Genomic DNA, 15,462 nt, shown 5'->3' with positions numbered 1-15,462 from the left:
TTAACCATCCCCAAATCAATGGGCTCTCATTTTGTTTTCAGTTTCTTTGTTCATTACTTTGAATATTTTGCTACACAAAGGATCTTTCTTTCTATTTTTGATCTTATTGAGGTATATGTCCCATTGGACCTTCTTGGGATATGAACAGTGATTTCTCTCATATAATTTCAAATTGTTTTTCCAGAATATTTAGCTCAATGCACAGCCTCACCAACAGTGTTAATGTGCCTATTTTCCCATAACATACCCAACACTAATAATTTCTATCTTTTATCTATCTTTTATATTTGCCCATTTACTGGGTATGAGGCAAAATCCTAGAGTTGTTTTAATTTACATATCTCTTATTTTTAGTGAATTGGTACAATCTTTCCTATGGTTGTTAATAGCTTGCAATTTCTCCTTTGAAAGCACTTATTTGAAAACATTATTGAAAATGCTTCTTTAAGCACTTATCCTTTGGAAAAAAACAAACCTCTCCACAAGTAAAATGGAATTCTTCAGGAACTAGTAAGTTTCCTCTCACTGATACCTTTCAAACCAAATCTAGGTGATCACTTGTTAGAAAAGGGATTCTTGGACAAGTACAGGTTAACTAAATGTACTTTGATATCTTTTTCCAACTCTGAAGCTCTTTACTTCTTTGGCCTAAGGTCTCTATCAAGATCTCTAAGATCCCCTCCAATTCCCAATCCATCAGCCACCAATCAATTTATAAAAATTCAAGTAAGGCACATTTTGTGGTTGTTTAGAAATTTCAATTGTGTCTGATTCCTCATGACATCCTTTGGGATTTTCTTGGCAAAGATACTACAGGGGTTTTCCATTTCCTTCTCCAGTTCATTTTTAACAGATAAGGAAACTGAGGCAAATAGGGTAAAGTAGCTTGTGTCTGAGGCCAGATTTGAATTCAGGAGGATGAGTCTCGCTGGCACCAGGTGGGGACTCTTTATACTACAGGGTCACCTAGCTGCCTTCATTAAGGCATCTACTATGTATCAAATATTAAAAAATAATATAATTAAAATTAATATAAAATGTTATGAAATAATATAATTAAAGCCAATATAATTATAATTACTATAAAATCAATATGTATATATTATAATCAAATTTTTATATTATATAATTAATAATAATTAAAAGCAATAAAATAATACATTTTTTATATATAATAAAATAAATAAATAATGACTGTATGAACTGAGAGCTGGTGTGTAAGCCAGAAAGACCAGTGTTCAAGCCTTGCTTCTCATATATCGACTGTGTGACCTCAGCAGGGCAAGCCACTTAAACCTCTTGAGGAATTTCTCATGTGCACTGGTGGAGGGAGTTCCCTAAGAGTTCCTTCTATCGCAGATGCCTTCTCTGTCCCAATGTGCCAAGCACTGTGCTGAGCTTTGAGAATAAAGTGATCAAAAGTGAAAAAGTCTCAGCTCTCAAGGAACATATACTCTACTAGAGTCCTAAAAGAAGGGGGAGAGAGCATAGGTAGAGGAAAGAAAGAGAATTCTGATGCAAGTGGAAATCTGGTTGTTGACTCAACAGACCTGCTTCTCCATCCTATTCACCTCAGCTTAGCTGAACCTTAGACAGCTGCCCCACTATGTTCCCTCAAGAGGAAGCCTGAAAAAGATACTCTATCGAGTATCAGACTCCCAGTGAAGAAGATCTGGATTTGAATCCCAGTTAGGAAACAACCTCTGTGATCTTGGGAGCCTCGCTTTCCTTATCTGGAATACAAGGATAATATAATGCCAAGAGTGGAAACTCTTACTTCTCTGGGTTGTTACAAAGCTCCAATGATATAGGGCTTGTAAAGCACTTTGCAAACCTTAAATGTTGGGATCTCCCACTATGGAACTCTCTCAGCCAATATAAATCACAACTTACTGATGACACATTAAGAAAATTCCAAGGAGTTTCTCAGAGCAAATAGAAATGAAATGATTTACTCCATGTCATATAGCTAGTAGACATAATGGCAAAATTTGAACCCAGGTTTTTCTGGTCTCTAAGCCCAGCCCTCGGACTATTGTGCCTTACTTCTTCTCAAAGTCTACCATAAAATATTATATACGCAGTAGCAGAGCACCAGAAAAATCTCTTTGACCTGTTAAAGTAAAGCACCTTTGCTATAGCATGGTATAATGAAATCCCATAAAATCAGAGCACTCATCCCCAACTCCATGGTGGGTGCCTTATTCAAACAAATCAGAGAAACTCCCTCAATCATTTTTAATATTTATACAATGTTTTAAGACATATATACACACATCTATATATATATAATTTATATGTCTTTGTGTATGTGTATATTTACTTTATACAGAGATTCATATATATATATATATATTATATATGTACATACATGCAGGTATATGTATGTATGTATATATACATATATACCACCATGTATCATTTATTGCTATTATTATTATACCACTTCCCACACCCCACAACACTGCCTCCTTCCCTCATTTCCTTTCTCCCTCCTTCCCTTTCTTTCTCCTTCCTCACGACTTTAATCCTCCCCAAGGCTAGGAGGTCGGTGAGTTTGAGGGGTATTTACATATTCTCTTCAGCCCTAGCAAGTGGAGAATGAGTAGAGACTTAGCTCTTGGGGTGGCAGGAAGGAGAGAGGCACTTTATAAACTTGACACATTTTGTTTTGCATAATTATTTCCTTCACTGGTTCCCCCATCATTTTTTGCTCAGTTAATTAATCAAATCTGGTGGTGTATGCTATTATTTGCACAACCAGCTTGGCAGATTTTTTTTTAAACAGGCTGGTTTGAAGCCAGAAAGTTATGAGCCCTGAGACTTGAGAGGAGTTCTGGAAAGTAAGGAGGACAAGAGAGACAGAGAGACAGATGTAGATAGACAGAGAGAGAGGAAGAGGAGCAGAAACAGGAGGAGGAGGACAAAAAGGAGGAAAAAGGGAAGGATTAATAAAACCTATCTAGGGATGGTTAATTTCCTGGCAAATAGCCAGAACCCTACACCTTGGCAAGTGGCTAGGAAACTTACCTTTCTGCCAGAGATCAGTCGGGCAACTGCAATAGACACTCAGTGATCACAGACCTTGGATACCCTATCCTTGGTCCTGACCTGCTCCAGCTCGGTCTGTCAGACACTGCCTCAGAAGACAGGATCCAGTTCTCTAGATCCCCTGCTCTATGTCTTTTTTCCCACCCTCACCCTCCCCCCCCCAAAAAAAAATACCTCTCCCAGAAAGTAAATGTCTGAGGCTGAATTTGAACTCAGTCTTTCCTGACTCTATACTGTGTCACCTAATTTTCTCTAGTGTAAAGGGGATTCTTAATCTATTTGGATTAGACAACTTCTAAGGTCCTTTCTAATCTGAGAATTCAAAGACCAATAGCTAACATTTGTAGTGCAGCTAAGTGGTACAGTGGATAGAGTGCCGAGTCAGGAGGACTCATTTTCCCGAGTTCAAATCTGGCCTTAGATACTTCCTATCTATGTAACACTGGATAAGTCAATTCAATGTATTTGCCTCAGTTTCCTTATCTGTAAAATGAGCTGGAGAAGGAAGTAGCAAGCCACTCTAGTATCTTTGTCAAGAAAACCCCAAATGGTGCCACGGAGAATCAAATGTGACTTGAAAAAAGTACTGAACAACAACAAAACTTTATATAGCCCTTTGCAATAGCCCTGACCAAGAAATTCAGTCATGGGGAATTCACTATCTCTTGAGGAGACCCATTCTGCTTCAGGACTGTTTTAATTATTAGGAGGTTTTCCCCCTGATTTCAAACTTAAATTGTCCTATTTGCCACCACAATCAATCTATTTGCAATCATTTATTAAGTGTCTACTGTGTACACTAGGCATTGGGGATATAAGACTAATAATTGAAATAATCCTACTCATAGAAGCTTACAAATTTGAACAGGGAGGATGAGTATACACATACACATATGAGTATATGTGTGTATTGGTATGGAAATACAGAATAAATCTAATGAATAAGTACAGAAGAGTTAAATATCCCTATTGTTCTCCAAATTATACCTTCTGAGAACAAGCATTCATTCAGCATAGCATCGTGCCTGGTACACAGTAGGCCCTTAATGAATGCTGCTGGTTGAGTGACTGACACAGAACAGCTTCCCAAATGTCTGAAGGCAATTCCTTAATTAGAATTTGGCTGGACTATAAGATATGGAATGAGGAGCAATATAAAATAATCCTAAAAAGGTAGATTAGAGCCAAGTTCTAAAGATGGACTTTAAATGTCAGCAGAGTTTATTTTTTTTCTTAGAGGTAATAGGGGATCGCTAGAGCTTATTATGTATAGGACTGATATGGACAATCCTGTGCTTAAGGAAAATCACTTTGGCAGTTGTACAAAAGATGGATTGGAGTTGAAAGAAGCCCAGAGCAGGGAGATCAGATAGAAAGCTGTTGTAGTAGTCCAGGTCAAAATTGATGATATCTGGGACCAGGGAGTGGTCTTCTGAGTGGGCAGAAGGAACAGAGGAAGAGATAGTGTGAAACATGAATGGAAGACACTTATCAATTGATCGCTTATAGGGAATAAGGGAGCAAGGGAGAAAGGAGGGGAGAGAGAGAAAAGGAGATACAGAGAGAAAGAGAAACAGAAACAGATAAAGAGACAGAGACAAATGCACACAGAGACAAAGAGAGAGACAGAGACAGAGAGAGAAAGACAAAAGACAGAGACAGACAGACAGAGAAAAGGAGACAAAGAGACAGAGAAATAGAGATAGAAGGAGAGAGAGAGAAAGGTAGGGGATGACTGAGATATAAAATCATGTGAATGGAAGACTAGCACTGCTATCAGTAGAAAAGATTTCATGACTATTAATTAGCTATAACTAGGATTCCAAGACAACTAGGTGACACAGTGAATAGAGTCCTGAGCTTGGAGTAAGGCAGACCTGAGTTCAAATTCAGCCTCAGAAACCTCCTTCTCAGGCGAGTCCACTGGAGAAAGAAATGGCAAATCATTAAGTGTCTTGGCCAAACAAAAACCCATGGACAGAAGTCTCTGGGGTAATGAGGACATGTCTGAAATGAGTAAACAACAACCAGGATTCTAGGCTCTAAATGATATGAATATTAGAATCTAAATCACCTGCATCCCATGATTGTCAGGAGAAAGGGGTTCTAAACTGCAGATGGCCATAGAAAGGAGAGCCATCAGGGTGATCTGTTAAGATAGAAGTCAGAAGATCTGGATTCAAATCCTGCCTCTGACACTTATTAACTGAATGATCTTATGCCTATCACTTCTTCCTTGAAAACCTGTTATCTCTTGGATCATAGATATAGAGCCAGAAGGGACCTTAAAGGACAGTCCAGCCCTCATATTTTACAGATAGAGAAACTGAGGCCCAAGGAAGTTGAATGTCTTGTTTAAGATAGCACAGATCATACAAACCAAAAGTGGGATTTAAATCCCAGCCCTTGGACTCCGGGGCAGATTGTTTTATAACTGTAATCCATTAACTAGGTCTTGGTCCACTGAGCAGGAGCAGCTGATCTGGGGACAAGTGGAGACTCAAATACAAGGGATCACTGTTCTGAGCCAGGGTTATCTCTGGGTCCAGTCCACCTAGATTGTACCTGGGCATTTACCCAGTTCCACCTTCCTAGTTAAACTACCTTCCACATGATTGTTTCTGATTTCCCCAGCATTGACCATTGGAGGCAGTATAGTACAGGGGGAAGAAAACCAGATTTGGGGCCCAACAGCCTGGGTTCAAATTTAGGCTTTTCTATTCTTCGTTCATCTGTTCTTCTCTATAAAGTGAGCAAGGTGAGAATAGCATGTTCCTTCTGCCATGGAGGCTATAAAGCTTAGAACCTAAGGGTGTTTATCCAGCAAAGAAGGGAGAAAAGGACACTCTGGGGACCTGAGAATCTTGGTTTACTCCGTTCTCCCCTTTGGGAGCTCCCACAGCATTCCTTCCCTAGACTGTGCTTCTCTCTAATTGGGCACTGCCTCGCTTGTGCTGATCTTTAAATCCAGGATGGATCCCTAACATCTGCTGCTTCTTAACCAGTTATAGACCATTCCTGCTATCATCCTGCCACCGTGTGGTGAAGGACTGTATGACAGCCGTGAGTCACATCCAGGCTGAGGGCACCCACAGAGGGAGGCTCAAGCCATTGAATCCAATCCTTCCATTTTTACAGAGGAGAAAAGAAATGGAAACTCAGAAAGGGTCCTCGGAGAGGCCGAAGGAGGGCTCTGCAGACTCTACCCTCTCCTGATTTGAGAGATAATAACATAATGTTATGGGAAGAGCATTTTATTTGGAGTTAGGAGTTAGGAGGACTTGGATCTGATTCAATCCTTCTTGATTGTGGGACTTTGAATTAGCCTTTCAACCGCTCTGGGTCTCAGTTTCCTCATCTGTAGAATTAGGACTAGGATTAGATGAGGTCCCTTATAACTCTCAATGACTGTTCCTGTGAATGAGTATGGTCTATTGGGGGGGGAAATGAGTAGACATGGATTCTTAGGGGGCATAATGTTAGGGAGGAATGAAAATATACTAGGACACGTCAGTGCCGGGCAGCTGTCCCTGGCCATGTTGGAGATGCCTCTGGAAATGGATATCTTTTTTTCCTCCCTTTCCTATCTCTGCTTCTTTGTGATGTTTTATTCTCTATAACTCTTTCTTTTTTTTTATTTCTGTCTCTCATTCTCTGCATGTATCACTTTCTCTGTTCTCCTCTCTCTCAGTGTCACTCCCTGTTTACTTTGCTCTCTTTGCCTGTCTGTCTCCATCTCCCTCTCATTGTCTGTTTAATACTGTTGATTTTCATTCCCAGCCATATCTCCCTGTCTCCCACGATCTTGCTGTCTTTCTCTCCTGTCTCCTCTCTCTCCTCAGGCAATGATAGTAGTGACAGGCACAATATGCCTTCTGCCTTCCTTTCCACATCTTCCTCTCTCTCTTTGTTCTGCTTTCCTGCTCTTAATCCTGTCTTTGTCCCTGACCTCATTTCTTCTCATTGTTCTGTCTCTCTGTCTCTGTATCTTGATATGTCTCTGTTCTGCCTCCATCCCTCTGTTGATGTGCTTTTCTCTGACCCCACCTCTTGGTCTTTCCTTGATCAGCTTGTCAAAAGCCTCAGACCTGGACCACCACTGGGTGGCTAAGGCGTGGCTCAATGACATTGGCCTGCCCCAGTACTCCCAAGCCTTCCACAACCACCTCATCGATGGGAGAATGCTCAACTCTCTGATGAAGCGAGACCTAGAGAAACACCTGAATGTGTCCAAAAAGTTTCACCAGGTCAGCATCCTCTTAGGCATCCAGCTTCTCTACCAAGTGAACTTCAGCAAGGAGGTGAGGACAAAGGGAGGGGTGAGATGTCTTCCGACCTGGGCTCCGGCCTGGGCCAAGAAAATGCTGGTTCCAGAGCTATGTATGCTGCCCTTTCAAGGACCTAACCAACTTCTCCATCCCCCTGAGGCTTTCCATGGAAGGAAGGCACCCTCAACAAATTAGCATGGTAGAAAAAGAGTTGAGCATGATAAATGTGGAAATATGTATAGAAGAATTGCATATATTTAACATATATCGGATGATTTGCTGTCTAGGGGGAGGGGATGGGGGAAAAGGAGGGAGAAAAATTTGGAACACAAAGTTTTAAAAGGGTAAATGTTGAAAATTATATTTGCATATATATGCTTTCAAATCATTGAATTGATACTTTTTTCTAAAATATATGCATGGATAATTTTTCAACATTAGCCCTTGTGTTCCAATTTTTCTCCTTCCCCCATCTTCTCCCCTAGATGGCAAATAGTCCAATATATATTAAACATGGTAGAAATATATATTAAATTCAATATATGCATACATATTTATACAATTATCATGCCACACAAGAAAAATTGAATCAAACCAGTAAAAAAAGAAGCAAAATTAAATTATTTGCATGTATTTTGAAAATAAAAAAACCTATTAAAAATAATCATGGAAGTCAAAATAAATTAGATGAAAAGAAAATAGAGAGAGAGAGTTCAGTCTGGATTTATGGGACCCAAGGTTGAACCTTGGCTCTACCATATTGAAAATTGTATTTGCATATATTTTTAAAATAAAAAACTGTTAAAAAATAATCATGAAAACCAAAACAAATTCGATGAAAAGAAAAAGAGAGAGAGAGTTGGATCTAGATTTATGGGACCCAAGGTTGAAACTTGACTCTGCCATAAATTACTTGTGTGACATGAACAGGCCAATTCTTCTCTCTAAATCTTGGTCTCTTCATCTATAAAATGAGGAGATTGGGTCAAATGACTCTGAAGAGCTCTTGAAGCTTTAGAACTAAGATCCAACAATCTGGGCCCATGGAGGCAGGGCCCAACCAGTAGTAGATGATGATGACAATGATGATGAGGACAAGAATAATAATAATAGAGTTGCCAAATTGAGTCAGCTCAACATATCAGGGCAAGAGACTCTAGGAATGTATGAGGTAGGATGAAAAAGAATGAGAAGGGCTTCTGTGTAACTTGATGTTTGTATTACCTCATGTAAATGTTGTGCAAAATAGAATTGCCTTGGAGAGCCAAATATATACATATATATATATATATTATATATATATATATTTACATATATATATATATATATATATAGCATTTATTAAATGCTTAATGTTCTCAAATGAGAATAATAGATATGTTGTAAGAGAATCTGCCTAAGTCATTATAGTAACCTCAACCTAAGGAAATAAGATAGGATCCCTTTTGCCAAGTGGACCAGATCTATCCTAGATTGGGCCACCAGCCATAACATCCAAGGGTTCAGGTTACCATGCTTTTCTCCTCTAGAAAAAAAGGTCAATATGGCACAACTGCTTCTGGGGACTTTCACCATCTGGGTTAGTACCATCAGCATTTATCAGAGAGATAAATAGATTTGAAATTAAAGGTGGGGGGGGAGTTCTAATCACATGCTATATCATTGATGGATCTCGCTATTAGCAATTCATCTGTAAAATGGAATGGTTGAATGGAATGGAATGGTAAATAATCTCTCTGGTCCCTTCCAAATCTAAAGCCTATAGTATTATAATGTTTTCCCATTTCTCAGAGAGAAAACTTGAGAAATTGAGGGGAGCTAGAAGGACAAAGATCATAGTGGCAAGATCAGAAGATGTCTCTTGCTTTCATTGCTAAGATTTCATTGTCTCTTAAATTCTAAGAGTCCTTGTATTGTTTTCAGCTCATTAGTTTTTTTATTCTTAAAGGTTCTCCAGGAGCGAAGGGCTCGTTGCGAGACACAGAACACTGACCCTGTGGTCTGGACAAATCAGCGAGTGCTCAAGTGGGTACGGGACATTGACCTGAAGGTATGGCACTTCTGGGAACCTGATTAATAAAATCTAGGTTAATGGAAATGCAAATGTTGGTGTACACCAACATTTTCCTAGGTTTGAGCCATTTGCTGGTACTCTTTGATAAGATTCATCAATCAATGAGCATTTATTAAACACTTAATGTATAAGAACTCTCTGATATGTAACACTTCTTCTGTTTGAACTCAGATCCTCCTGACTTCAGGGCTGGTGCTCTATCCCCTGCGCCACCTAGCTGCCCCTCCATAGTCTCCTTAGATTAAGTGAAGTCTTCCTTTTATAGACGAGGTTGAAAATAAGGATTTATCTATAATCATATAGCTAAGCAGATAAACTAGCCAGGACTTGAATCCAGGTCTCCTGATACCAAGTCCACATGTCATAATGACTCCTTGGAGTCTTCTCCAAGGAACTTCTTCAAGGAACTTCTGTTCTACTGGAGAAAACAACATATACACATAGGAATATGTACAACACACACAGAGTAGATAGAAGGTAGCCTTAGAGGGGAAAGTACTAGCATCAAGAAGGTAGCACTGAGTCTTGAAGGAAGCCAAAGATTCTAGAAATGGAAATGAGGATGAAAATTTTTCAAAGCATGAGAAACAGCCAATGCAAAAGTGTGGAGGTGGGAGATGGAATAAGGAGCATCATGTAGGAAGAGATGGCTAGATCAGAAAGGGTATGGAGAGGTCTTACCCTAGTAATAATAATAATAATAAAATTATGTTGTCCTCTAAGACATAGTCAAACTTGGAGCACTTGATTTAATTTTTCTAGGAGTCATTATTTCTAGGAGTCACTTAACCCCAATTGCCTCAGCCAAAAAATGAAAAAGAAAAGAGAAAGAGACTATGGAGCTTTCTACAATTTAAGGAAATAGGGTAAGACCCCTTCTGCCACATGAGCCAGAACTGTCCCCATGTCTGGCCAACAGTCATGACATCCAGAGGTTCAAGTTATCCCTCCTCCCTTCAGAAAAGAGTCGACGTAGCAGATCTGCCTTTGGGGGACTATATATTATTAGACTTCAGCTGTGAAATTCTGAGACTCCTTGTTTCACAGTAAGAAAGTGTTATAGAAAAATGAAATATCGATATGTCATTGTTTGAAGTAATGGGGATACATGGCACTGAAACATTCACACTCTCTTGCCTGGCCACTGATGGGTAATGGCCAATGGCTGGCAAGGATTGGAAATAGATTCTCCTTACAGACATGCTCAGTGAATTTCTGACCAACTATGCTAACGGCTCACAAAATGGCTCAAGAGAATCGGATTCATATCCCTCTCTTATTTTAACTACCTGTATGATCTTGAGTAAGTCACTTAAATTCTCTAAAACTATTTCCTCAGTTGTAGAATGAGGGATCTAGTCCAACCTAGATGATCTTAAAGGTTACTTCCAGCATGATTTTAGTTAGTAATCCTTGAGGTCTCTGATCTTAGAGCAAATGTGACTTGCAGAAGATAAAAGTTCTTCTGTATGAAGGTAGCTAGTCCTCAGAGGAAATGGACCGCTTGACCTTTAGGAACATTCTGTGTTGATCTATTGTGTCAAACAGAGCCAGACTGATCCCCTATCCCCGACTTTGTCCCCCAGGAGTATGCTGACAACCTGACCAACAGTGGTGTCCACGGAGCGGTGCTGGTCTTAGAGCCCACATTCACGGCAGAAGCCATGGCAACAGCCCTGGGCATCCCCAGTGGGAGGCACATCCTTCGGAGGCACCTGGCTGAGGAGATGAGCACCATTATCAACCCTGCCAGGTGAGTGGGTGCCTCTGCCTCTTTCTGGGGTCTTCTTGGGGGCGGGGAGAAGGGGAAAGACAAGGTACTCCAGTTTAGGAGCTAACAAAGCATACCTGTGATGCTGATAGGGCAGTGTGGAGCCACAAATAATGTGGAAATTTAGTATTTGTGAGGGAAGAAAGGAAGAAAAGAAAAAAAGGAAGAAAGGCAGTAGGGAGGGAGGAAGGGAGGGAGGAAGGGAGGAAGGAAGGAAGGAAGGAAGGAAGGAAGGAAGGAAAGGAAGGAAGGAAGGAAGGAAGGAAGGAATGTTTTTGACTGCAGAGGTCATTAAGAAGACAAAAGCAGAAGCTGCTAGTTAGTGTAGGAGATAGAGCACCAGCCCTGAAGTTAGCAGGATCTGAGTTCAAATTTGGCCTCAGATACTTAACACTTCCTGAGTGTGTGACCCTGGGCAAGTCACTTAATCCTAATTGCCTTAGGGGAGGAAAAGACAAAAGCAGGAGAGATGGGGAAAATTAAATATAAATTTATAATATATATATTTATAAAATTATAAACCCCTATATAGGGTTTTCTAGTCCATGTTGCTTGTTTCCTACAAGGTTTAGTGTTCATGTGTTTTTATGCTCAGGAAACTGTCACAGAATTCTTTGGACCATTTGGGATCAGCCTAGCCTTTTTCTCCATAAAGAATTAACCACTTATTTCTCCCTGTTTGGAAGGAAGCACCTAATATCAGGTGACTGCAAAAGTCCCTGGAAGAAAAAAGGCACAGATCATGTTTTAGGCTGAGACGATGTCCCCAGGTGAGATGTCCCCAGGTCTCAGGGATGGGCACCAAAACAGGGAAAAATCAAGAAATAGGAGAGACCTAAGATATCTTCTTCTCCAGGGATTCTTAAGCTGGGGTCTGAGAATTTAGGGGGATTTTTTGAGGCAGAATTAAGTGACTTGTCCAGGGTCACACAGCTAGAAAGTATTTGAGGCCAGATTTGAACTCTGGTTCTCTTGACTTCAAAGCTAGTTCTTTATCCATTGTCCCATATAGGTGCTTCTAGGTGTTTTTTAAAAATACATATTGATATATAAAATACATTTCTTAAAATGCATGTTGAAAATATTATTTTAAAATAAATAATTTATTCTGTAATCCTATACATTCCAATTTATGCATTTAAAAATGTTGTTCTGAGAACATAGGGCCAAGAAACTTCTCTAGACTGCTAAAAAGGGTTCTTTACTCAAAAAAGTTAGGAACCCCCAATGTAGTCCAATTAGCCCAATTTCCTCCTTTTAATTATCTCCCAGAAAGGAGAGATGATTTGTCCACCATCACATAGGGAGTAAGTAACATAACCAGAAGTCAAATTTAGCAGAGCTTTAACTAGGATAAGGTAAATGGGGCTTTTCCCAGGACGCCGAAATTTATAGGATACTGACATTACTGCCATCCTTCTGCACTATAAAAACAACCAAACTTATCACTTGGTTAGCAAAAAAAGAGTTAGACAAAATAATACGAGGCACTAGTGTGGTTTGAGGACTAAAATGATATAGGTAATGTAGACACCAGACAATGGCAGGAAAAGTTAGGGTTTGGTCATGTGAAGAATTCACAATGGCCATTCTCTTTTGCAGAAGATTTATTTATTAGGTAAATAGGTTGCAGATAAAATAAAGGGATACAATAAACACCAGGAATGGCAAATATGAAATAGAGTGGGAGAGCACTATGAAAAACAAGTTCCTCAGTGGAACTCAAAATTATCTGAGAGAAACAGAACACCCCATGAGACTGGGTAATGCCCTTAGCTGGCAGGCTAGATCCTGAAAGGGACTTAGCACCCCAAAAGATTTAGCTACAAGGAGAAAAGCATAGTGGAGTTAGGGGAGATACCACATGGCATGGGGGAAGGGAAAAGACACCACAATTATATCGCCAGTTGAAGTGGGCCAAGTTCCAAATTGTTCATCTGAAAGTTAGCAGTGTTTGTAGGACTCTACTATAGTATTCTTAAGGCCAGGAGACGTTGGATTCATTGTCAGACAAATTGTTAGAACAATAACATCAGGGAACCTCAGGATTATTGCTATATTCCCCCTAGAAGCTGCACCCCATCAACACCATACTGCATAGAGTGCTGGGCCTAGAATAGGAAGACTCATTTTCCCAAGTTCAAATCCAACCTCAGACACTAGCCTCATTCCTCATCTGTAAAAGGAACTGAAAAAGGAAATGGCAACTACTCTGGTATCTCTACCAAGAATATTCTAAATGGAATTGGGAAGGGTCAGACATGACTAAACAATAACAATAACAAAATAAAATTTTATCAAGTGGCACATGGAAATTGCACTTCAAGTGAGCTCTTGCCCAGGCCACCACCTCCATTTACGTTCACTAATACGCATTTCAGAACAAATATCCTGTCCCTTGCCCCAAGTGTATTTTTTGCTACCTGACTCAAAAATAAAAATTTCTGTTTATAGCTCTGAAACTCAGGTCCACTAATAACTTCTTGATTTTTCTTTTGTTTGTTTGTTTTGTTTTATCTGGGGCCATACAGCTAGTAAGTGTTAAGTGTTTGAGGCTGGATTTGAAATCAGGTTTTCCAGACTCCAAGGCCTGTGCTCTAATGCATATCTAGCTGCTCCCTTCTTAATTTTTAAGGATAATTTCATTCTTGCACTTATTCAATACATCACAGAATTGTGCATTATCATTGAGTCCCACACTAATTCTATGAGGTAAGCAAGGAAAGTTTGCCTCATTTTACAAATGGGGAACTTAAGTCCCATATAGATTAAAGATCTTGCCTAAGGAGGAATCACAAAAGGAAGGTTTTGTTTTTGTTTTTAACTCATGCACCCTAGATTTGGGGCAAACAGACTTCAAAGGGTTGAAAGGAAGGAAAGGTAGGATTGAATGAATTAGAATTCTTTCAGGGATATTAGCCCAGAACAGATGGGAATCTTGAAAGATGGAATTTCCAAAGACAAATAGATACAATTCTTTTCTTTTCTTTTTTATTAAAGCTTTTTTTTTCAAAACATATGCAATTTTTTATTATACTTTTTCATTTTTCAAATTCAACCCTTGCAAAATTTGTGTTCTAATTTCCCCTCCCCTTTCCCCACCTCCTCCCTTAGATGGTAAGTAATCCAATATATGTTAAATATAATAGAAATATATGCTAAATCCAATATATGTATACATATTTATATAATTATTTTGCTGCACAAGAAAAATCAAATCAAACAGGAAAAAATGGGAAAGAAAGGAAATGCAAGCTAACAACAAAAAGAGTGAAAATGTTATATTGGGAACCACACTCAGTTCCTACACTCCTTTAGGAACTCTGGGTGTAGATGGCTCTGTTCATCACAAGATCATTAGAACTGGTCTGAATCAAGAGATACAATTGTAAGAGGAAATAGAGGAGTGTCTCTAGAGACTGGTGTCAATGTGGAGGAAGCCACAGAACAACCAAAAGTTTTTTAAAAATAGATTTTACTTATATCTTTTGTTTTTATATTGCTTGATTTTCACCACTCCCACCACACCCTCTAGATAATTCCCTTGTCATTTTTACTAAAAAAAAAAACCTTTAGGACTCTATCAATTGGACAGGATATTTTCATTCTCCATCATTGGTCACTGACACATTTGGCAAGTGGTTCAATTTTATCTTTGGCTCTCCTCAAGTCCTGGATCTGAGGCACTTTGTGCCGGTATACTGAAGCCTTTTTGTCTCTCTGAACTAAACTTCTAAGGTACTTAGTTTCTCCTAGACTCCCCATTAGGGTATCCCATCTATCTCAAAACACCAAAGTTGGGAGGGTCTTTAAAACACAGAAATTTAGACCTTAGAGGGCCCTAAGAATACAGGATGTCAGAGCAGCGAGGACACTTAGAACACAATGTCAGAGCTGGAGAGCCCTTAGAGAATATATAGCTCAATTCTCTCATTTTGCAGATAGGGAAATTGAGGCCTAGAGAAATAAAATGACTTTCCCAGGATCATATGATTTCAGAGCAGAGATAAAGCCAGGTCTCCTTACTTATTCGGTGTTTTTCTCACAAAGCTGCCTTTCTTTGGAAAAGGAGAACATTCCTTTTTTGCCCCTGATCCTCCAGGGTATATCACATTTGGGCGAGCACTATTCATAGCCACATACCAAGTCCCACTTTGCCAAGGGCCAGGAGAACAAACGTCAGTTGTGTGTCCCTCATGTCTCACTAACGAACTATAAAAATAATCTCTGCAGGTAGCATGCCCTCTGGCTAAATAAAATGCCCAGAGAGACTGTGAGCTTCAGGCATGTGTGATGAG

General features: G+C 39.5%; 1 protein-coding gene across 3 annotated transcripts in view; it reads left to right on the top strand.

Annotated features, from left to right (window-relative positions):
• The window catches only part of KAZN (kazrin, periplakin interacting protein), a 579,480-nt gene that overhangs the window by 551,445 nt on the left and 12,573 nt on the right, over positions 1–15,462 (top strand). For all 3 annotated transcript variants that reach the window (XM_031962824.1, XM_031962825.1, XM_031962826.1), the window contains 3 exons: positions 7,121–7,352; positions 9,268–9,369; positions 10,980–11,146. In XM_031962824.1, coding sequence (XP_031818684.1) covers positions 7,121–7,352; positions 9,268–9,369; positions 10,980–11,146 — 501 coding nt within the window. The remainder of the gene's footprint in view (positions 1–7,120; positions 7,353–9,267; positions 9,370–10,979; positions 11,147–15,462) is intronic.

This window comes from Sarcophilus harrisii, chromosome 3, assembly GCF_902635505.1.
Source record: "Sarcophilus harrisii chromosome 3, mSarHar1.11, whole genome shotgun sequence".
Lineage (NCBI taxonomy): Eukaryota > Metazoa > Chordata > Mammalia > Dasyuromorphia > Dasyuridae > Sarcophilus > Sarcophilus harrisii.
Note: the sequence above shows the minus strand (reverse complement) of the source record. Positions and strands in the feature narration are given on the sequence as shown.